Source organism: Crocodylus siamensis, chromosome 1 (genome assembly GCF_052110815.1).
Source record: "Crocodylus siamensis isolate JL-2025a chromosome 1, ASM5211081v1, whole genome shotgun sequence".
NCBI lineage: Eukaryota > Metazoa > Chordata > Crocodylia > Crocodylidae > Crocodylus > Crocodylus siamensis.
In genome coordinates, this window is record NC_143395.1 from 382,584,406 (window position 1) to 382,606,756 (window position 22,351).

The window sequence follows — 22,351 nt, forward strand, 5'->3', positions numbered from 1 at the left end:
CCCCCCATATCTATGTGCAGGGTGGGGGCAAGTGCATGCGCACCCTGCTGCCCTCCCCTAGGGACTTTGCCGCCCAGCAGCTGTGACCCGGCACTGCAGGGCACAGCGGGGCCGTGTGGGGAAGCTACTTGTCACTGCAAACTTCATGCTGCCCTGGCAATGTGTCTCCTGCGCATGTGGCAACAGCTGGGGCGGCAGTGCAGAGCTGTATCCCTCACTGCTGCCATATGGGCAGTGGATGCTTCACCAGGGCAGTGTAGAGCTCACTGTGGCAACAAGCTGCCCTACACAGCCCCACTGAGCCCTGCAGTGCTGGGCTACGGAGGCCCTGGGAGAGGGCAGCAGGGCTGGGAGCCTCAGCCTGCAGCAGGCAGCCTGCTTTATGCACAGATGTGGGAGGCACAGGTACCCCCTGCCCCTCCTGCCTCACTGACCCCACAGCAGGCAGGCCGCAGGCAGTGGCAGCCAGGCTCCGCTCTGCTGGGGGTAGGGGGCTGTGGACCTGGGTCCCTGGCCCCATAGCCCTGGCTACTAGGGGCTCCTTCTGGCAGGGCTGGAGGGTGTGAGGGGCAGCAGCAGGGCCAGAGGGGATGTGGTGGGGGAGTGAGCGGTCTTTCATTTTAATCACAGATATGGGGGGGCGTTTAATCAGAGAATTTGTGATTTTTTTAAAATCAGGTAAACCTGGATTCTAGCTAATAACAGATCACAAATATTGGAACTTCATTTTGAGGTTTATAAGACAGTGATTTCTCTCTCTGCTTTCAAATACTGCATAACTGTTTTCTATTTAAAGTGATGTCCAGCTTATCTTGGTCTTGGTGAGACCAACAATATGTCATTAGAACCCAGGCAACTTCCATAACCTGTGTATCAAAGTTAATTCTTTCTTTATTACACACACTTCTAAAAATGTCAAAATAAAAATACATAAAGGAGTACAAACCTTCATTACTTTCTAATAACCTGTAGAATATGAATGAAAAAACTAAAATATACTTACTCTTGTCTTGTTCCCGTTTTGTCACCTACAAGACACAGACAATTTCATATGAAAATAGATACTCTGAGCTTTTTTGCTTAGTTCTTCAAACAGTTTTTTGAGAGATGAACTGGCTGCTACTGCTTGCTTAACTTCAGGATAACCCTACCCAACCTGGGAGAAGATTTTTATTTACTTGCATTCATTCTGTGTTATTCTCCTTTCTTGCAGTCTACAGACATGAGCATACAAGGAATTACTGCGAGGGAAAGTGTGTGTGTGTGGGGGGGTGGTAGGAAAGAGGGACAGCCCCACCACATCTCAGCTGCCCTGTGGTAAATGCCTACATGCACATATTTGCCCTGTGGTAAATGAAGGCTACCCTGTGACAGCTTAGCCATCAATGAAAGAGGAATAAATGCCTACAAGTTAGCTATCATTTACCAAGCAAATAAGCAAACACACACATAGGCTGTTACTGCAGAGCAGCTGGTATGTGAGAAAAGCCTACTTCCTTTGCCTAGGGAAAAAGCAGTTTGTGCCCATGCCTTATATATTTTTTATGCAGCACCACTGGGGCTCATGGCACTTCACAGACAAATATATTATCTCCTTAATGGGAAGGATGGCTCAATAGTCAAGGCATTGATGCGTGATTCCGGAGACTAAGGGTCAATTCTCCACTATAGGCTTGTTACGTGCCCTTGAGCAAATGACCAAGGCCATATACACAAAAAAACTTAAGTTTCCTGAAACAGGTCTCAGGCAGAATTAATGCACCTAATTCTGAATGCACGATCCTCACAACTCTTGACTAACCACTTCAGTGCCTTGGTGTATTAGTGAAGTTCACTAAGAACTTAGAGATCTATTTTGCACAGAACTACTGCTATCTTGACAGGACTGGTCATCCTAAACCCAACTGTGATTCACCAACTAGGCACGCCTACACTTAGGCATGTTCAGACCAGAAACAGCCCAAACTACAGCCACAGTCACTTTCAAAAAAGATGATGGTGCCGCCCCCACCTTTTTGTTTAAAAGTCTACAGGTTAGAGCAGGGGTTCCCAAACACTGGGCTGCAACCTGGTACTAGGCCGCCGCATGTTGGCTGCTGGGTCATGGCTTCCCCTGCAGCAATCACGTGCACTGTCTGGGGTTAAAGCTGGGCAGCAGGGCAGGCCCGGGAGGGAGGCAGTCAGCTCCATGCTCTGTCCCGCTCCTGCCACGGTGCTGCATGCACACCATGTACCAGGGCCTGCCCCAGGCCAGGCAGAAACCCCCCAGCCCCGCCTGCGGCTGGAAGTGGGGGCGGATGAGGGAGGGGAAATGCCCAGGATGGGGGATGAGGCGGCAGCTCTGCTGCTTGCTCCTAAAAAAAGGCAGCAAAAACCCTCCTTCCCAGGCAGCCCCAGCAGGGTCCCCCCAGGGCATCTCCTGCACAGCTCTCTCTCCTGCACAACCCAGTCTGATCCTCACAACCCTACGCCTCCCCCCCGCAATTAAATTTATATATGGGAATTAAATTTAAATACGGAAATTAGATAGTTTGCCGGTCTGCAGTATAAAAAGGTTGGGAACCCCTGGGTTAGAGCAGCAGTTAACATTGTCATCCCCCAAATTTCTGAACCTATGGGGTGCCCCTCTGGCTGGTGTTTTGGTACCTGCTCTGAGAACAGTTTATTCATTTGCATTAAGCAGTAAAAATAAAAATAATTTTAAAAAATCTCAACCGGTTAACAGTTGTAAACTCCAGTCCTGAGCACTTAACTTTCACCATGCACTGTGGTGCATAACTCATGGCTATAAATTCTGCTTCTGGGGACAGGACAATGATTCTAAGTGTCTTCACATCTGGGTTCCTTTCTTGATGGCCTTTAGCACATCATTACCTCTGTGAAATGAAGCTAATGCTTCTCTATTTTAAGGGCGGTTATGAGGATAGAGCTACCCTGAGACGCTCCATATCTATAATAACTGAGCTATGCAAGTAACCTGGAGACAGACCTTCTGCCAAGCTCCCAGTGTACCATTACCTCCTTTGGCAAAGCCTTTCTTTTAAGAAAAATGTATATCCCAACAACATGAAAGCACTGGCTCCTTAACAGTCTGAAACCTCTACAGTTCAAACAAGACTCATAAGAGTGGATTTCATGTAGTTTTTGACATAATACCCTACAGTTTCAGCCATTGAAATCGCTACCCTCAATTATGCTCTAAAAATATCAAGAGCCTGTAATAAAATAGTATCAGTGAAAAGACAGAAATGCATTGCTGCTTCTTTAGAAGTCTGAGAAGAAGTAGTTTAGCTACCCTGATACTGGGTATGTCTACATAAGATGTTTACTGTGGAGTTGGCTAATTAGATCCATAGTAAAACGTCATAATCTACTTGTGTGACATTGTCAGGACAGAGTAAACTAATTTATTCTGCCGCAGGATAGTATGTGTATACAAAGATAGTATTTTTATATACAAGTACTATCCTGCAGTGGAGTAAAGTACCTTGCTAGAAGACATGTGTAGACAGGGACTGGGCTGGCTGGGGCATAAGGGTGCTTTAGTGCAGGGGATGCCTGCAGGCTACAGCACACTGAGCTGGATTGGAGTAGCCCCAGGCTGGCTGGCTGACCCTCTCCCTATCCGGACTCCGTACCAACCAGGGCTGTTCCTACCCAGCTCAACGTGCTACAATCCTGCAACATGCTGCATGTGTAAACGTAATGCCCAGAAGCAATAAATGCTCGTGCAATATGCACCTGAGTTTAATGCTTTGCATGAATTGTGTATGTAGATGCACCTGCACTGGAAGTAAATTAAATATTTATTAAGGATTATTAAAAGTGTTGAGAAATTATTTAAATATTTTGGTAAAATTGCACTGTGACCATGAAAGAACACTTTTGCAAGTAACTTTACTTAAAATTTCATTAAGAGGATGAAGTAATACTGTATCTTTAAGGAAGCTACACAACTTTGAAGGAGAATATTAAATTAAATTTTGCTGCAAGTGTAGTTTGCCATTTTTCTACAAAAAGAGCAACACAATTAGAACTGTTTCCATGATATTTAAAATTAATTACAATAAAAATAGAAAATAAATAGAAAAAGTTTTTTGAAAATAATTATTTTCTTTATATTTTTATCCCCATTTACTAGACGGCTTCTTTTCTACTCTGCCAGCTGGCTGGTGCATATGCTGAGCTTTGCAAACCTGGTACAACCTTGCAAGTAAGCGGCCTGTGTCTTTTGGCTCAGGCAACAGAAGCTCATGTTTGAAAAAAAGAAAAAAACAACAGAGGTCATAGGTTTCCTCCCAGCAGCCAATACCACATGCAAAGGTGTTTCATTGCTGAGTGATTGTAGCTAAAGAAGTGCTGGCTCTATACTTGCATAGGAAAACCCACAGTGAAAACAGATGAAAAGGACTAAAGGAAAATCTTCTTAGGTCAATATTGGATGATTTGAAGTACTGGATGCTTCAAAGTTATTGTCACTCCTCAGCCAAAAGGAGGTTTTGTTATGGTATGGATAATTCAAAATACAACTACTTTGAAATTCAAAGCCATTTTCTGGTCCCCTGGACCAGGAAACCCTTGTTAAATACTTTGCCTACGATTAAACTGCTGCCAGAAGCAGCACTTGCTCAGTCATGGGAACCAGCTATAACGGTGACTGAATGCAGTCTGTACTGAGCATACACATAGGACAGCTGAGGCCTGTACTGTGCAAATATGCCTGCATGAACCCATCACAAGGCTATGTTAAGTACAGCTCTTCTTAATAAGACAATGCTCGCTGCATTCGGTCCCCCTCAGCACTAATTCTTTTTCAAGTCATAGTGAACCACTACGTGGAATACATTTAGGCTTCTTCACTGCCACAGATGATCAGTGTCTTTCTTTCCCATTTGCAAATTTTCCTCTTTCTTCACCAGCCTTAAATGTCTTGTTAACATCACCGAACGTCTATGTAGATGAAAGGCTGTGTTGTCCCTTGCTTGGCCTGTTGAATGCAACTGGTGCGGCCCTGTCCTCTGCGGGGTGGAGCCAGACCAAGCAGCCCTGTGTCATGTCTGCATATCAATTTTTGGAGGATGCCAGGACTTGTGTGACAAAAACACCCTGTTCCAATCATGAATGAGTGGCAGGTGTAATTAGCATACAGATCCCTCTGTGGGTTGGGTGGTGTTCTGCATAGTGCTGTGCTGTGCTGTGAAGTCACCATGGCTTGAAATGCCATGGTGTTGATTCTGCTGGGGCTCAGCCCTGCAAACCACACTGTAAATCAGGAACCTTTCTGCTCTGGACTAACATGCCACCTAGCTTGCACTATGCATAAACATGTGCAAAAATGTTCCTCAAAAGTATGTTTATGGAGTACCTGTGGTGAAACCTGAAGTACTTTACAAAAAGATAAAATACAGGCAGTCCTTGACTTAACACATTCGAATTGCAACGAACAGCACTTATGGTGTTTATAAACTGACACCGTTTCAACTTTCTGATGTTAGTTTCAACTGTACAATGCTTGATCCAATGCGATGCCACACCAGCGAACAAATTCGCTGCGTCGCCCATCTCCCTGGAGAATATCTGTCCAAACTTCCTTGGACACTTTCTTTAAGAAAACAGGCAAACTCCAGAAAAACCTGCAGCCAAGACTCCTGAAAAGACTTCAGCCAAGAACCCTTCAAAAAGTCCAGCAAAGTCACCTCAAAGAAGTCCTTTCAGATCAATATGATTGGTATTTACAATATAAATACATTAATGTAGCTATATTATTAATCTATAATTGATTGAGTACAAAATTCTGGGTTATTTTTGGTGAAAATAGGATATCAGGCCTTGGTTCAGGAACCAATGCCCCATTTATAACATTGTTCCTATAGGAAAAATGGTTCTGAGTTACACTATTTCAATTTAAGATGTGGTTTTCAAGAACGAATTATATCGTAAGTCTGAGGACTGCCTGTACATCAATTCTATATTTTTTCTTTGTTTTAAACTAAAGCTGTAATTATACAAACTGGGCTTCTCTATTAACATACTATTTAATACCTATGCACCAGAGTCTGTATGTACCACAGGTACATTTATTTCAAAACTGCTTATTTCAAAGTTGCTATTTCCTGGTCCCCTCCATTCTGAATTAACAAGGTTTTCCTCTATTTTGGAATCTGCCATGGTGAGAGGTGGAGAAATTAACAGTAACAGTTTATTTATTGAAATTGAAAAAATAGTAAGTTGTTAAAACAACTGATAAAGACATTTATTTTTAAAATAACTGATCTTATCCAAAATAATTGATGCCTTTTTTGCAAGCATTAATTAAAAATGATATTTCTTTTGGGAAATATGTTAACATGCATTTTCTGAATTCCAGAAAGACAGCATTCACAACTTACTCTTTTTATCTGAAGAGCTACTAAAATCTATGCCACCAAGACCTTCATTAACAGTAGTTGAAGGAGCTGCTGTTGTCCCCAAACTCAAACTCAAAGCATTCTGTCCAAGACCTAGAAGTAATCCAAACAGTTGTTTTAGTAATTCCCAACTTCACTTAAAACATCTTTAAAGCTGTAATATTTTTGTGCATAAGTAATTATGTAGATCATCATGGTTTGTTTCACTACAAGTTATCCAGCAAAATAGCACAAGGAGAAAAGAAAATGATATTTTAAAAATATTTTAAACCTAACTAAAGCATTTATGCGCCTAAATCAGTTGCATCTTCAATGCATGCTCCGTCATAATGCTTCATTCATGGTTAATACACTAATTTTAAACTATGTCCACACAGTAAAAGGTGCTTGCTTTAGCTTCTTGTAACAAAGTATAGGAATTAATGGGGGAGTGAGAACAGGAAGGTATTACCAGAAAGTTCTCACCATCTTTTCTACATGGTTTCTCCCAGTAGCTAGAAGCTGGAGGGAGAAAAAGAAATAGTATCCCTATATTCATATACAAACTGTATATGCAAAATATGTAGGTGCAAAACTGAAGATCACTGATTTCTTTGGTGAATATAAAACAACAAAACAGGAAAATATTTACAAGACACTTAACTTCTTGTGTTACTACAACTGCTTGAAGGGAACACGCACACTATGGTTACTGACAAAAGCACATGTTTAACAGTTTTAAAATGGAGGAAGAGCTGCTGCTAACGAGTGTGTATCAGCTGTTACACTGTAAGATACCTGCATGATCTTGTAGTGATGCAAGTTAGCTAAATAGCTAAAAATAAGTCCAAACACAACAGGGTTAAAGTTGCAACACCTTTGCTATACTTGGGAGCAGCCCATACACCCAAGTTGCAGTTTAACAGCTTATTTGGTAACAGATTTGGCATTGTTACATTTATCTGTGCCTTAGATTTCTCTCCCTGGTGATATCCATGAACAATGGGCTGAAGGGAGTTACACTCTAACAGATGAAACTGAAAAAAGTTACCATATAGGAGGTCAAAGGTTTGCATTATTCAGTCAGAAAAGTCACAGGAAAAAACAGGGAGTTAATCTGAATCAAAAGGTCTCAAGCTATTTCATAGCACAAAGAATATTACTTTACAGAACACCTCCCTTTGTATTTCTGATCAAATGACTTACTTGTGCCAACCATGACAAGTAGTTATACAGAAGTACTTCTGGGTTTTAATAAAGAGCTACTAAAATTCATTCAGTTTAAGGGTGAAGAGAACACAGATATAATATCATTGTGATATTTTATAACCTGCCAAGGCCAGTAGTACTCTTAAATCTACTGCAACAGTTTTTATAAGGCAATAAGTCAGGTTTTGCCCTACCCATATGCTATGTTTCAGTATTGGAAAGTGGAAGCAAATAGGTTAATAAAACTATCTTCACCTGTTGCTGCTGTGCTTGTATTCTGGAACAGAGAACCTCCCAAACCAGCTAATGCTCCTCCTAGAGATAGACCTGTAGGTGCAGTTGTAGTTGCGGCAGTTGTACCACCCAAATTTAATGTAAAGCCACTAGAACCTGCAATGAAATGAAAGTATGCGTAACACAGAAACTATAGGATGTACAGACAGCTAGAAAACTGCTCAGAAACATCAACTTTCCATTCTTCAAAAAGGGGGAAAAAACAACCCTAAATTTAATATAAAAATTGACAACAGGGACTATTATGCTGTTTGTACACTTCAAACCTCTGAAACTGTGCCATAATTTTGAGAATACCATCTACCATGGTGAACAACTGCAACAGAATTTAGGTCTAGGCTGCTGTAGCCAATAACACTTTGATCTTTCTGTAGGTATGTGCAAAGACAAGTAGTTCATGGTGGACATCAAAGCACTACTCATTAGGGGTTCAAACCTTCTACTAAAAGGGATGATTTGGAGTTTTGGAATGAGTAATGAATAAAGGAGCTGAAACACTGTGCCTTGCTAACTATAGCAAGAACATTAGAAAATACAGTGCACATCTTTTGGCTTATACCTGTGTGGCGAGTGGCAAGCTGTTGGAGCTGGCTTTCATTAAACCAAACAGAAAATATTGTTGTGTACATTGCACAAATGGAACAGAAGTGTGCCTATAACAGTGTGTCAATTGTGGGATAGCTTTATGGAGGCATACATTTTTCCTACCTATACTAGACAATTGTTTTGAATATTATAATGACCCTTACATGGAAAAGTTTTGCAAAATATTTTCCTAACAACAACAGAACTCTAACTTGCTATCAAAGTTTGAAGCCCTAGCATAAATTAACTATTACTACCACTTAAAGCACTTCATCTTTTAAACTTTGAGCCTTAATATGGTGCTTAAAATAATAGCAGCATCCAACAGCTTATCTATGTTAAGACTCTTAACCATAACATTAATGATGCTCAGCTCTCCGAAAACATTTGTGAAGTTCACGGTTACAAATGCAAAAATTTCCTTACCAGCTGCAGGAGTTGATGTCAGAGCAGAAGAAAGTGAGAGGCCACCTGCTGAGGTAGAAGTAATAGGCAGAGCAAATGGTGTGGCTGAACCAGCAGGCTTGTTGAATCCTAAACTAAAACCGGTGGTAGAGGCAGATGTTGTGGCAGGAGCTCCTAGAAGAAAGACAGACATTTTATTCAAAAAATATTTTCAATATGATTTTTTTTCAGAATAACCCATTTAGTAGTTGTTTTGTGGTCTAACAAATTTTTTCACCTTCAAAATGTATTTCACATTATAAATATTAATGGGAAAGTCACAAGAATGCCCTCGAAAGAATAACCATCTCACATTTTGGTTTGTTTCATATACACATCTTATTGACCCCTTCTACACAAGTTAAAACCAACATTTTCTCTCTTCAAAAAATGTCCATGGACCTGACAATGGGTCTTCAGTTCATTTATAGATTTGCCTGTTCTCTTCAATCACTGGACAAGGGATACCTCTCTTACTAAAGAGGGAGATAGCTGACCTCTATCATGACAGATATGTCCTAACTTTAGTAAAATGTTAAATATAGATTGTCTATGGCTGAATACAAGAACTGTGTTATTTGCCCCTCTCTTGATTAGTGATCCTTCCCTTAAATCAGGGCAGTTTGGATTTGGGGTCATTATGACTTAATGAAAGGAATTTAGTCAACTACAAAGTTTTCCTGCCTTTATCCCTATCCCACAACAGGATTGCATCAGTGCAATCAGGCAGGGAGAGAAATGTAATATATAAATTGAAATATAAGCATAGGATATTAGATTCACTAGTAGATTTACTGTGGGTCCTGCAACACAATCCACCTTAGTGTAGTAATAAGCATGAATCTCCTACCTGCTCTGAAATATTTTAATAAAGAATACACAGGAGACCAAAATTTGATGTGGCAGATTTCTTAAATGTACATGTGCCTGCCCAGAAAAATGTTGCCCCTCTTTAAGAATTGTCAGACTAGGGAAGACTAGCTCATTCCTTTGGATGTCTTAGTCATGAAATACGTAATTAGTTTGTCCTTCTGAAAGCTTTAAGTTTTGTTGAGATGCTTTAGTTTTATGTGGACATAAATTGGTCACAATGGATTGTAAGAGTGAATTTAATAACGAAGATCAAGATCACAAAGAACACCCAACATGAACAACACAATACAATTACTCTTCATAACTAGAAATCCCAAGTCCAGACACTTGCAGTTTACTAGGTATAGAAGACGTGTCCTATAACTGCCATAATAGAAGTCTTGCGTTATTCAATTTGAACCAAATTTGAATGAAATATTTTTCCACAGTTTCAGTTGTACAGAAGAGCACATAATGTTCATAAGCTTATTGCAGGGGGAGGGATGGAGATGATGATGGAGGAGGAGGTAGAGGGTGGGGAGGATGAGGTGGGATGGAGGAGGAGGAGGAGAAGGTGGACAAGGTAGAGATGATGGAGGAGAAGGTGGACTGGAAGATGAGGTGGGAGAGGAGTTGGGGGAAGAGTAGGATGGGGCAGGGAGGGGGAGATGATGGAGGAGGTGGTGGTGGAGGAGAGAGATGGAACAGGAGGGAGGAGATGGTAGAAGAGGTGATGATGCAGGAGGTGGAAATGGATTCCCCATCCAACACTCCTTCAGGTCAGTTCTTTTTTAAACTCTGGGTCAGCAGCTTTAATAAGTAGCATGATGAAATAGTATGCAAAATATCTCCCTTTTGTGTGGGAGCATTTATGGTTGTGTCTAAGTTCATATAGTGGATATTCATCTGTAGTACCTTATCATAGCACTCGTCTCCTTACATCTGTATTAGTTCTATACAAATTAGCAGTAGCAGGAGGAAGTCAGTAAGTAGTCCCTTCAGCCAGGGCTAGAGTAGCTATTATCTGCCTTTAGTTCACAATATATGATTCTTGGCACAATGACAATAAAATCATGTAGAGACTGGCTGAGAAATGGGACAATGATCAAGTTATATACCCAAATACCACACACACTAGAAAAATATCTTGATTTCTTCCCATGTGTGTTTATGCAACTGTATGTGATAAATTGATTTCTGTAACATGTGCTTTGGATATCAGGAATACTGGGCACATTCAGATTTTCTGGAAGACTCACAGTCCTAATTGAGTTTATTCTATGTGGAATGCCTTTAATTTTTTTTTTGTTTTTGAGTGGGTTTCACAATCCCTCACAGAGTGGCTTTACGTTTAAATTTTCGTACTCAATTAGGAGATGATATAGGAGGTGGAGGAGGCAGCGGAGGTGCGGGAGGAGAAGGCAGCGGCAGGGGCTTGTGGGAAGTGGACATTCTACAATTCTACAACCAACATTCTCTGGGTATTCCCAAAAAATCCTGATCTCAATAACTATCATCATTAAAGCAAGTACAAAAGGTTGATATGAGGCCAAACTCAAAGACTGAAATTTAGCCTTAGTGTATTTACACCAAGGTGGATCAATTTAAATGACTGATTTAAATCAAGCCCAATTTAAGCCATTTTTATCAATTTTCCCCATTGTATATTTTTTAGGTTTTTTAATGAAAGGAATGTTCACTGGTTGATATAAAAATTACAATGGTGATTTACAACTACACACAGTTTTACAGTAGATCCGGTACATACATTTCCTAGGTGCACAAACTAGATATATACACATATAAAAATATGTAGCTTAACATATTTGGATTACTAGAAATCCCATATTTTAATATGCTACAAAATGGTGAAATGCGTAGTTTTTATTCATTGGATGACTGACTTTTTTTCATATTTGGACCGAGCTGCATTAAGATGACTTGAGTTTAAACAGAAAACTTCAAATTTATTAAACAAAACTTTAATGTTCTGATAAACAAGTTTCTGCATCCAGAACATAGTGTACATTTACAATTAACTAATTTATTAAACACTAGTATCAACTGTTATAGTACGGGAAGTATGAACTGTGGTTAGTAAGTTAAAACATTTTTTTCAGGTCACCTTGGGGAAGATTTTCTAAAATGTCTAGATGAATGTCATTTAAGCATAGGTTCTTACTTGCCCACTTCACTTTAAAATGAGACTTTTTTTTTTTTTTTTTTTAAATAGGCTGTTCTAAAAATGTTTACTTCCTCTCAAGTTCCTAGAGCTCATATATCTCATCCTCCTCCCCCTTACTATTCACAGACAGGAAGAGAACGAACAGATTTTCTTGCTTTTTCAACTCCTGATCCATTTCTCAGCTTTGAATGAACAAGTCCACATGAAGAAAATATTCTCTCTGTACCTGCAGAAGAGGCTACTGCCAGCAAACAGGTTTCAGGTGCCGTGCTAGTGACTTTCACCAGGTTAGTGGTGTGACTCTCTTTAAAACATCCTCAGCAAACATGTACTGTTTGAATGGTTCACCTCTAGCCCTGAAATTAATCATCTGAGAGCGAGCTAATCAGAGCTCAGTTACAGAGAGTAAGACAGGAGTTTGACACCATCCAGGTGGGTTCAGTGGATAATCCTGATTAAGGAGTACACATGGCATCTGCTGGAGTCAGAGGCCAGGTTCCAACACCTGTGATGATTCTGCTGATCCTTTGTACCCAGTACTATACACCTCAATTCTCTTGCAGGGTCAAGCCCCTAATGCATTAAATGTTATACCATATTTTTAAAGCTTGACCTCAGAAGTTAGATATTTTCCTCCTCATTCTTATATAGAAGAAAATTAGCCTTTAACTCTGTACCTTAGTCTATTGTGTGTTAAATTAATTTCATTTTAAGCTGGTCTGTTTTTAAAAAGGAAAACAATTTAAATTTAAAAAAAATCTGCTTTAAACAAAAAATCCACTATTTTTTTTAAAAACAAACATTTGATTTTTTATGAACCCTGATTACACAAAAAGCCTTGTGAAAAAAACTTTGAAGGGACTGTTAGATTCATAGTAACACTACGTAGTCTCTACGATCTTCATTAACCTGTTTTGCCCTTCTCTAAAATGTATATCTATGTTAAACTGTATCCTCTCCGATTTAAAAAAAAACAAACAAAAAACCATAACGAGCTAGTTCTTTTTACTGTAAATGCATGCTCTCTCAATGTTTAACAGCCACAGGGCTGAAGACCAAAAAAACCAAAGTCATGTGGTTAGCTGATTTTAAAGCTATAAATATGAGCTTCTTTGAAGAACTGTTAATAGAACTAAAGCCGGGGTGGGCAAAATGCAGCCCAGGGGCTGGATGCAGCCTGCTGAGGGATTTTGTCCAGCCTATAGGAACTCCCTCGGTCCTGCCCAGGCGCAGGGGGCAGCCGAGGCCGTGGCACATGTGACCGATTCTGCCACCCACCAGCACGCAGCAGAGCTGGGGCAGCTTGGGGGCTGGACTTGCCTCCACAGGTCTCAGCCGATCTACGGAGACCCTGGGATCACAAGGCTGGGGCCCAGGGTGGAGCTATGATCCACTTCCCACAAGCCCCTGCCTGCAGAACTGGTGCCCATCGCATTGATATGCGAACAGCGGATCATGGCTCTGTTCCGTGCTCTGCTGGGATGGGGCCATGGACAGGTAGGGAGCAGGACGGGTGGAGAGCAGGACCAGGATGACAGGGCAGTGACAGTGTGGGGCCAGGGCCCTGCTATCCCAACTCCGGGCCCACCTGCACCACTCCTGGACGCTACTCCCTGCTTGCCTGTAGCCTCCTCCTGGCTGAGCAAAGAGCACAACCATGATCTGCTGCCTACATGCCCCTGTGCCAGGTGCGGGTTATGCAGGTAGGTAAGTGCAGGTAGTGGATCATAGCTCTGCCCTGGGCCTGTCCTTGCGCTGTCACTGTTCTGCAATCCCGGGGTCTCCATGGAGACCAGCTGGGACCTGCATGGGTAGGGTGCGTGCCCAGGTAGACAGGATGGGGCAATTTAGGGAGTTTTGGTGATGGGGCAGGAGGGAGGAGAAAGGGGGTGCTGACCTGGCCTGTGACAGCTCACCAAAACTCCCTAATTTGGGCCCATGGGCCCTAATAGTTGCCTAACCCTGAACTAAAGTACTATAAAATGGCTCAACTGAATTTCTACAGTGGGAAAAAACACTGATAAGAAGCAAAGGGTTGCAATCTGTTGAGGTTGTACATATGGGAAAAGTACTTTCTTACAATCTATAAATAAAGACAAATCTCCTGAAATATTGCTCCATTTTGAAACTTTGTTTTTTCTAGTATCTCCGAGAAAACATTCCAGAATTTCCTGCCTTCCCTGCTGTTGATATATCAGGGAGCAGAAGAGGCGTACAGGTTCCAGCCTCTCCATCATCCCCTTGCATACATATACACGCACACACACACACACACACACACACACACACACTTACTTTACTACAGAGCATAAGGAAGTCTTCACTTTGCGTTTTAGGTACCTACTGCATACTTCTACAGGACAACATTGGTAATGGTATTGTTCAATGACTACCAGAACAGAAGAAATCCCATTTAAAAATATACATGTTAGGAACGAGGCATGAAGTCTGTCCACACGTTGGGGGGGAGGGTTCCTGATTTATGCCTCATTTCAGGTTTCTTCCACTATACTTAGTTGAAGAATAAGGTCATAACAGGTCTCCTACCATTTCTATTCTTATAGGTTTGTTTAACCCTATTTCACCTGAACTCAGCTGTGGTTTTGCCAGAACAGGCTTTTCTTGGTCGTCTCCTCTCCAGGAACAGAGTCCCTAACACACGCATTTTCAGCCAAGTCTGAAGAAGGCAAGCTCTGATGCTACTATCTCAGGCATCAGTAGAGGCACAACAACCTTGGTAAGGGAAAGGATCATCGCTAAGAGCAAAGAAACACAGGTGTTTCCCTGAAGACAGCTTTTTAATCCTTATATTATACTTAGGTTTGGCAGGATTTGATTTTTATCAATAAATGGCAATATGACTCACTCACAGACCAATGGAAAAAATGTTTCCATTGGTAATTATCAAAATTTATAGAAAGGGGATGTAAAAAACAAAAAAATCCAGGACAGGGGTAAGGAAATCTGGGGCAAGGGACACTGCACACAGACATAATGGATGCTGCAGGTGGGGTTGAGGGAAGCCTCAGCTGCACTGCCTGCACACTGCTCCTCTGGCAGTGGCTTGAGCAGCCATGGCAGGAACTGAGGGATATGCTGGGAGAGGGACTTGGAGGGGCAAAGCTGTTGGCAGCTGGGATTGGGAGCCTCCAGCAGCTTGCTCTGCCCAGTGCCTCCAGCAGCTCGCTCTGCCCTGGTCCTAGCCAGGAATCAGGTGCTTCATCTTGGTCCTTGCTAGACAACTGCTCCCTGTCCCATCCCTAGGATCTCTAACCAGAGTTAGGACTAAGCTTGTGCCCAATCCCAATGCGAGGCTGGGCATGAGATAGCCCTGGAACTAGAGACTGCACATGCAGTCCAGTCAGCCTGCCTACGTTGGGGCTGTGGCAGCAGAACCCACAACTGGAGAAAGTCTCTTTGCAGTCTTAGGACCCCAGCAATTAGGAACTACGCTGTCCATGCAACCCACATAGGCTGCATGCGTGGTGTTTAAAAACTTGGGGCATCAAGACCCCAAGATGGGAGAGAGACTGTGGTCTCAGGCTCCCAGCCCTGGGGGCTTTTAAATGTCAGGCACACAGCCTGGCTTGGGATGCTGGGATTCAAACTGGGGAGAGCCCCCCTTACCCCCGGTTTTGGCTTTTAATTATTATGCATGCAACCCAGCTGGGCTGCCCACACGGTTTTAAAATACCGGGTTACAAATATGGGATTGGGCGTAGGGTATCGGCTATCGCAGGGGTAGGCAACATTTTTTGGCCAGAGTGCCGAAAAAAACCACAATGTTTACCTTGGAAGATGCCGGAGCACCAACATGCTGGAGCCCGGAGCAGCTGTCTGTGGCCTTCTGGCTGCAGCCAGCCTACGGAGCCCAGTCTGCTTGCAGCAGGGCTTGCAGCCTCCCAGCTGCCTGCTGGGAGCAGCCTGGGCTCCGTGGCTGGCAGCAGCTGCTTCGAGCCCAAGCTGGTGGGTGTGCCGAGCAAAATGGCCTTGCATGCCATGCTCAGCACACATGCCAGGGGTTGCTGACCCCTGGGCTGTGGGGTAGACCTGGGTCCTTGGTGAAGACCAGGGGCTGTCTCTAGGCCCATTACAAGGATGGTACAGGAACCAGTTGTATCCCATGCTCTAGGGCTGCTTCAACCCTAATCCCAGGTATCAGGCAGGGGGTGACTACATCCTAAACCCAGGGATACTTCATGTGGGATGCCAACACGAAGTGGGATCAGGCATGGAGCAGTATCAGGTCTTGGTTCAGAACCCAGGGCTGTCCCTTATTGATCCCAGTGAGCAGGTAGGGCTGCCCATGCCTCAGACCTCAGGGCTGCCCCATGCCAACTCACAACTGAAACTCAGAGCTGTTGTGGGACAATGCTGACAGTCAGCTGACTGTTGGCTTAGGCCCAGGGAAGCTCAGGGTTTGTGACATTCCACATATTCAATTTAAATCAACCATAGAGCTTGTCTACATTATATGTGGAACATCTTTGTGGCTGGTTTGTTATTTTACAATGCTATAATTTGGCTGAATGTGTAGCATGTTGCCATTTACAGCATGATGAACACAACTGTGCTTTAAATGCAACACCTGCTATGTGCCTTAAATGCAACACCTGCCATTTGCCATTTGTCACCAAACAATACAATTAGCTTATAAATTAGTTTCTTACCCAGTGTCAATCCTGTAGCAATAGTTGTTGCTGTTCCTGCCAAAAAGCAAACAAACACAAATTAGAACAGAACAAAAGAAAAACAATTTTAACCACATTTTGATAAGTTTTATACATAGAGAATTAAATTACTGCCTTAGTATTTTACTGGCCATAAAGCCATGAGCTAAACCCCAAAGCAGTCTTTTTAACACACAACGATCAATACCAGTAGCTTAAACTCACCTAGTAAAGAACAACTGCCTTCTAAACAATATTCATAACTCTTATATGTTAAAAATATTGTTAAGAGGCTGTAATTGAAATACATTTTCAGTTATCTGGACCCTTCGGATAGAACTGGCCAAAACACCATTCAAGTAACTCGTATTGTTCAGAAATTTTAGCGTGTGTAATTCTTCAAAGATGCTAACATGTGATACTTAGTAAAAACTATACTAAACTTAACAGTACATATTTTAAATATAGTAACATTTAAAAGAGAACAGTGTGTCACACAAAACCAACAGTTACTACCATATTTGCTCCAATCTAAGATGAGAGATCCCCCATTCAATATGAGAAACAAAAATTCTCATTTTGGATTCAAGTACTGATCTGGGGCAGGCAACGGTTGTAGCTCCAGCTCAAAACCCTGGGCTGCAGCTAGAGGCGCAGTAGTTTCCTACTGGGCTGGGGCTGCAACCCCACTGCTAGCTTGCTAGGGTTAGGTCAGATCCAGGTGAGGAGGGCTGGGGGGGGACAGGGACAGGAGGGGAGGGAGTTCAGGGAAGACAACAGGATGTTGCAGGGGGGTAGGAAATGTAGGACAGACAGCATAGTGTGCAGCCTGGAACGAACACTGGGAAGACCATGCAGCAGCAAGGGAGCTGCCACCACTTCTGCTACCTGGCTGGGGCCAAAGTCACTGCCTTTTACAGTGCAATGGAGAAAATAAAAACATTCAAAGTCAACTCAAGAATCCAAGAGCTCAAATTATAGTTTCTCATCCAGAAAAATGTAATTTTACTGAGTAGTCATTACAGAACCATACCATGTCAGCATTCAAGAAAGTTTAATTATTCAAGAACACAATAACTAGTGAATCGCTCAAGAGAGGCAAAGGGGAATAAACAACAAATATCCAGGGACAGATAATCCCCACCCTCTTAAATGTAAGGTATTGTGAAACCACCTTGTAAGTGGAAGCTTTTTAAAGTAAGGTAAGCATGTGGAAAAGAGCATCCAAACCAGTGGAGCTAATGTATAAGTCACTAAGATTTCCTATTGTATATTGCAAAAGCTGACTTTAAAACATTTAAAATGCTTCAAGTTTTAAAAAATTTATCAGCATTCTGGCACTACAAGATCTAAATGAAAAGGTTAAACTAAAATTAAAAGCTAAATTAGCAGGACTTGAAAAATACTGCAAATGACACTAAGATACCCTTTAAAACATTTTGTTTATTCCTTAATGATGTTAAGAATATTGTTAAAGTCAAAATGTAGCGTAACCTTAATCCCCAGCTGCCGGCTATATAAACTGCACAAGATTGAGTAGCCTCTTCCTACATCCAAAAGGTAGGACACAAGAAACTACATAAATAAATCCATATTTTAGGAAAGCTCTGGAAAACGAGTAAAAACTTTCTTTAAAAAAATAAATAAAAAGGTGTTTCAAAAAAATACAAAATTTCAGTTTGTATAAACTGAATGTATACATGGAATCAGACAAAAGTTCCACAAAACAAATACACTTACTTTGTTTCCTCAAATATAAGACTACTTTGAATATAACCCCTCCCCACCCCCCCAGGTAATCACATAAGGAAAATGTACAAATTTGTCATAATTCTCTAGATATAGAATCTAAATATTGGAGGTTTGCCTTGAATTTATTTTCCCTGCTGTAAAAGTGGGAGGCCCCCCTCAGACCTCCATCCCCACAACTCCTGTCAGACCCTGCTCTCCCTGAGCAAATGGAACTGAGGGGTAAATTTAAAAAAAACAATAACCCTGAAATAAACATAATTTACCATATAGGCAAATTACTACAGCTACCCACAGACTTTTAGTTTATCCAGAATTCATGTACTTTACCTTTTTTGGAACTGCTGCAAGTTTTAGCACAGGGTTGGGTTTTTTTTAAACATACTTTTAAGGAGCACTTTTGTATCTACTTAGATAAAGTACAAACTTTTTTTTTTTTTTAATAAGTCTCAGACCAAATCAGTTTCTGAGTTTTATCAACTGAGCAGAGCTCAATCATTCAAGTTTTTGTGGTGCTACTACCAGCAAGTATCCTACTTTTCAGTCTGGGTCTTCAGATACTCCCAAATCAGGGGTGGGCAAAATACAGGCCAGAGGGGCTTTGTCCAGCCCAAGGCAGGTTCCAGGGTCTCACCTGGCTCAGGTGCTATCCAGCCGTGGCATGTCCTGCCGTGGGGCACGCAGTGGGGCTGGAATGGCTCCTTCTGGCTGCCACTACTGCTGGCTCCAGCCCCGTAGTACTTGCAGAGACCCACACAGGCAGCCCTGACTTGGTGTGCCCCATGCCTGCTCTGGACTCACCTGTCCAGGCTTAGCAGCAGTGGCTGCTGGGCAGAAACTGTTGCTCAGTGCAGGAGAAAAGTAGCCCCTCCCCCTCGCCGCTACCAAGCCTGGAGCCTGCACCTTACCAGGTTGCCCTGCGGCTCTGCTACCACTACTGCCTCTGGGCTGCCCAGCAGGGCAGCAGTGACAGTGCAAAGCAGCCACAGGGCAGCCCAGTGCAGTGCAGGCTCCAGGTAGCTGCACCAATAACTGTCCTGCACCAGTGAGGGAAAGGGGTTGCTTTCCCCCTGTGCCATGCAACAGTTTCTGCCTAGCAGCTTGCCACTGAGCCTGCTCAGCTGGGGCTGCACGTGCAGTGGTACCACAGAGCTGGGAGCAGCGGTGGCTGCAGCTAGAAGGAGCCGCCCCAGCCACACTGTGTACCCACAATTTTAAAGCAATTTAGAAGCCTACCAGTACCTCAATAACTATAGTAAAATAAATTCTAAATACCTATGAATTTTGGCATTTGATTTTGTTTTTTATCATGGGGGGGAAAAAAAAAAAAATCAGAGTTCTCGCTGCCCCCTCAGCTCACCAGGACATAAGTCCACCTGTGGCTGTCCCTGCCCCCAACTGCTTTGTGGCACTGAGCAGCCCTGATATGCCAGCATCCTGCCCCTGCCATTGCCCCTCACTCACCACCCACAGCCCCTCACCCCCGCAACCCTGTTGGAGGGGGCCCCCAGCTGCCAGGGCTACAGGGCCAGGGACCCAGGTCTGCAGCACCCTGCTCCCCACAGCAGCACCTAAACACCGGCTGCTGCTACAACCCCAGTGGGGAGTGGAGTATGGAGCCCACAGCAGGAGTACAGCCTGTTGGGGAGGGGGGAGGTGCAAACTGCCCACTCCAGGCTTGGATTCCCCAATCTGCTGCCCTGCCCCTGGGGCCCCTGCAGCCTAGTAGGTGGTACCCGGCGCAGCAGGGCAGATCAGGGCTGGGCGGATAAGCTCCCACCCACTGGGTCACAGAGGCAGCCTAGGTTTTACTGAGTTTTTTCCATCATGAACAGAAAACCCAGATCCTTGTTTATGATGCATTAGCCCTGGTATTTTGTGCAAGTTTGTATAAAGCACTCAGTGTTATATAAAGTAGGTTTCTCCTGTTTTTGAAGAATAAAATCAACATGCACTTCCTACCTGTATTAGTACCTCCTAGTGTAAACCCGGTCGAGGGTTTTGATCCAAAAAGTCCACTTCCAAAACCCACTGAAGGAGCTGATGTAGTTGCTGTAGCAGTGGAGGAACCCAAGGTGCCAAAATTAAGTCCCCCTGTTGAGCTATAAAATTAGCCAACTATTAGCAACAATTATTTTTCCGACCAACCTAATTCAAGTATGCATCTGTAGGCATTTCATCTATTTATTTACTTGATGCTTACTCCGCAACACATTCCACTTTAACTGCAAGGTAATGCTATCAGATTTCACTTCCATAAAATGGCATCAGAAGGGGTGAACGAACTACCAGTTTATCATCACCGAGGTAGACGCTTAAAATTTTAGGACAGTTTGCAAAGCAGGCTTCCATTTTTGGAAGATCAATACTGTAACTACAGTAAACTGCACTCACAATTTATTCAATAAACATAAATCAAATACATTAGATTTCTCTTTGGTATTAAATATGAGAGTTTATGGACAGTGGTTTTATGTATCACAAAATATCAGTGGGATACTATCATGATTGTGAATCCCCCTCCGCATAGATTTCACTAAACCTAACTGCAGGAGGATTTTAAAAGTTTTAAAATTTCAGTTTTGAGGGTGACAACTATAGATGTGCAATACAAGTTCGTTTAAAGTGCATTTTCATTTCTATTTCTGAAGGCCATTATGAAATAAAATTGCCTTCTTCAGACTAACATGGCCAAGTACTTTTCCCGATGTATCAATTGACATTTGAATCATAATGTAAGCTGCAGTACCAGATGCCAAAGCCAGTTAGCAGGAAATGGGTCAGTACATCATTAATATAATGCCAGACATTGCATCTTTGAACAGCAGCCTGAACACTGCCAATTGTGATGTGACGCTGTTTATCCTTATAATAAGCAACTCCCATGGTTTGGGGCACCCAACCCACCCCTCAAGTAACCAGCCGCCCTCGTTAGCCAGGCCGCCCCCCCTCGCTGTGGAAAAGATGGGACGTCAATCGTTTCAGAAGGATGAAACTTTCATGCCATCCTGACGCGAAGCCTGGACTACCCCACTCGCAGCCCCGTTATCAGGGTCCCTTCGTGGAAGGGTGGGGAGCAGCCGCGGCAGACGGCCCCTCTCTCCTACCCCATCTCCGTACGCCAGCGCTACCCCAAAGCGGGGCCAAGAGGGGGTGGCTCAAGGCACGGATAGCAGCGCGGGGTTGAAGGAAGCGGCGCCGGTCCGCTGCCAGCCCGAGCACCCCTCAACCCAGGCCGGGCCCCGCGCCCACCGCCCTGGCTCTGCCCCGCGGTACCTGGGCGCCGCAGCTCCGAAGGAGAAGCCCCCGCCGCCGCCGCCTCCCCCCGCGCCCGCGGCGGCGGCGGTGGCGGAGCCCAAGGTGCCGGCCCCGAAGGAGAAGCCAGCGGACATGGCGGCGGCCGGGAAGCACGGCCTCCTCAACGCCGCATTACTGCCGAACGCGGGCTCCACGCGAGGTAGCAACGCGAACGGCGCAAAATGGCCCCTACGGCGCCCCGTACCGCCTGCCGCAATGCACCACGGAAGACCAGCAGAGTCAGGCCAGTTACAGTCGCACCAACTGCGTCACTCCCCTGCCACCCGGCTAAGTGCGCGAGGCTGCAGAGGGTGGAGCCAACGTCTCGCCGTGCGCCCTTCTTCCGCCCTACGTGCTTGTGCCCCTCCGATCGCGGTTGCTGGGAGTGTTTCTGCGCTTGCGCCGGGAGCCGCTGCAACCAGCGCGGGAACGAGGCGTGATCCCGTGGCGTAGCGCCGGGCTGGGTCGTGGCCTCGCGGATGCTGTCTCCTTACAGGCATAGGGCTGTTGGTCGGAGTCGTGCAGTGTCTGACTCTATCACCGTGTGTGGGGGTGTGTGTATATATATATGCATACACACGTAGATATAAATGTAGGTGTTGATGCATACAGACATGCATATGCATATGTAGATATGTATGTATGTGTGTTTGTATATGTGGACGTATATACAGATAAAC

At 43.6% G+C, this 22,351-nt stretch overlaps 1 protein-coding gene across 1 annotated transcript in view; it reads right to left on the reverse strand.

Annotated features, from left to right (window-relative positions):
- Nucleotides 1-21,878, reverse strand: part of NUP58 (nucleoporin 58) — a 60,783-nt gene extending 38,905 nt beyond the window's left edge. Inside the window, exons 1-7 of the mRNA XM_090028691.1 lie at nucleotides 21,651-21,878; nucleotides 20,337-20,476; nucleotides 16,626-16,661; nucleotides 8,901-9,053; nucleotides 7,851-7,985; nucleotides 6,390-6,500; nucleotides 1,004-1,028 (exon numbers count right to left, since the gene is read on the reverse strand). Coding sequence (XP_089884817.1) covers nucleotides 1,004-1,028; nucleotides 6,390-6,500; nucleotides 7,851-7,985; nucleotides 8,901-9,053; nucleotides 16,626-16,661; nucleotides 20,337-20,476; nucleotides 21,651-21,766 — 716 coding nt within the window. The 5' untranslated portion in view covers nucleotides 21,767-21,878. The remainder of the gene's footprint in view (nucleotides 1-1,003; nucleotides 1,029-6,389; nucleotides 6,501-7,850; nucleotides 7,986-8,900; nucleotides 9,054-16,625; nucleotides 16,662-20,336; nucleotides 20,477-21,650) is intronic.
- Between the last annotated feature and the right edge of the window lie 473 nt (nucleotides 21,879-22,351).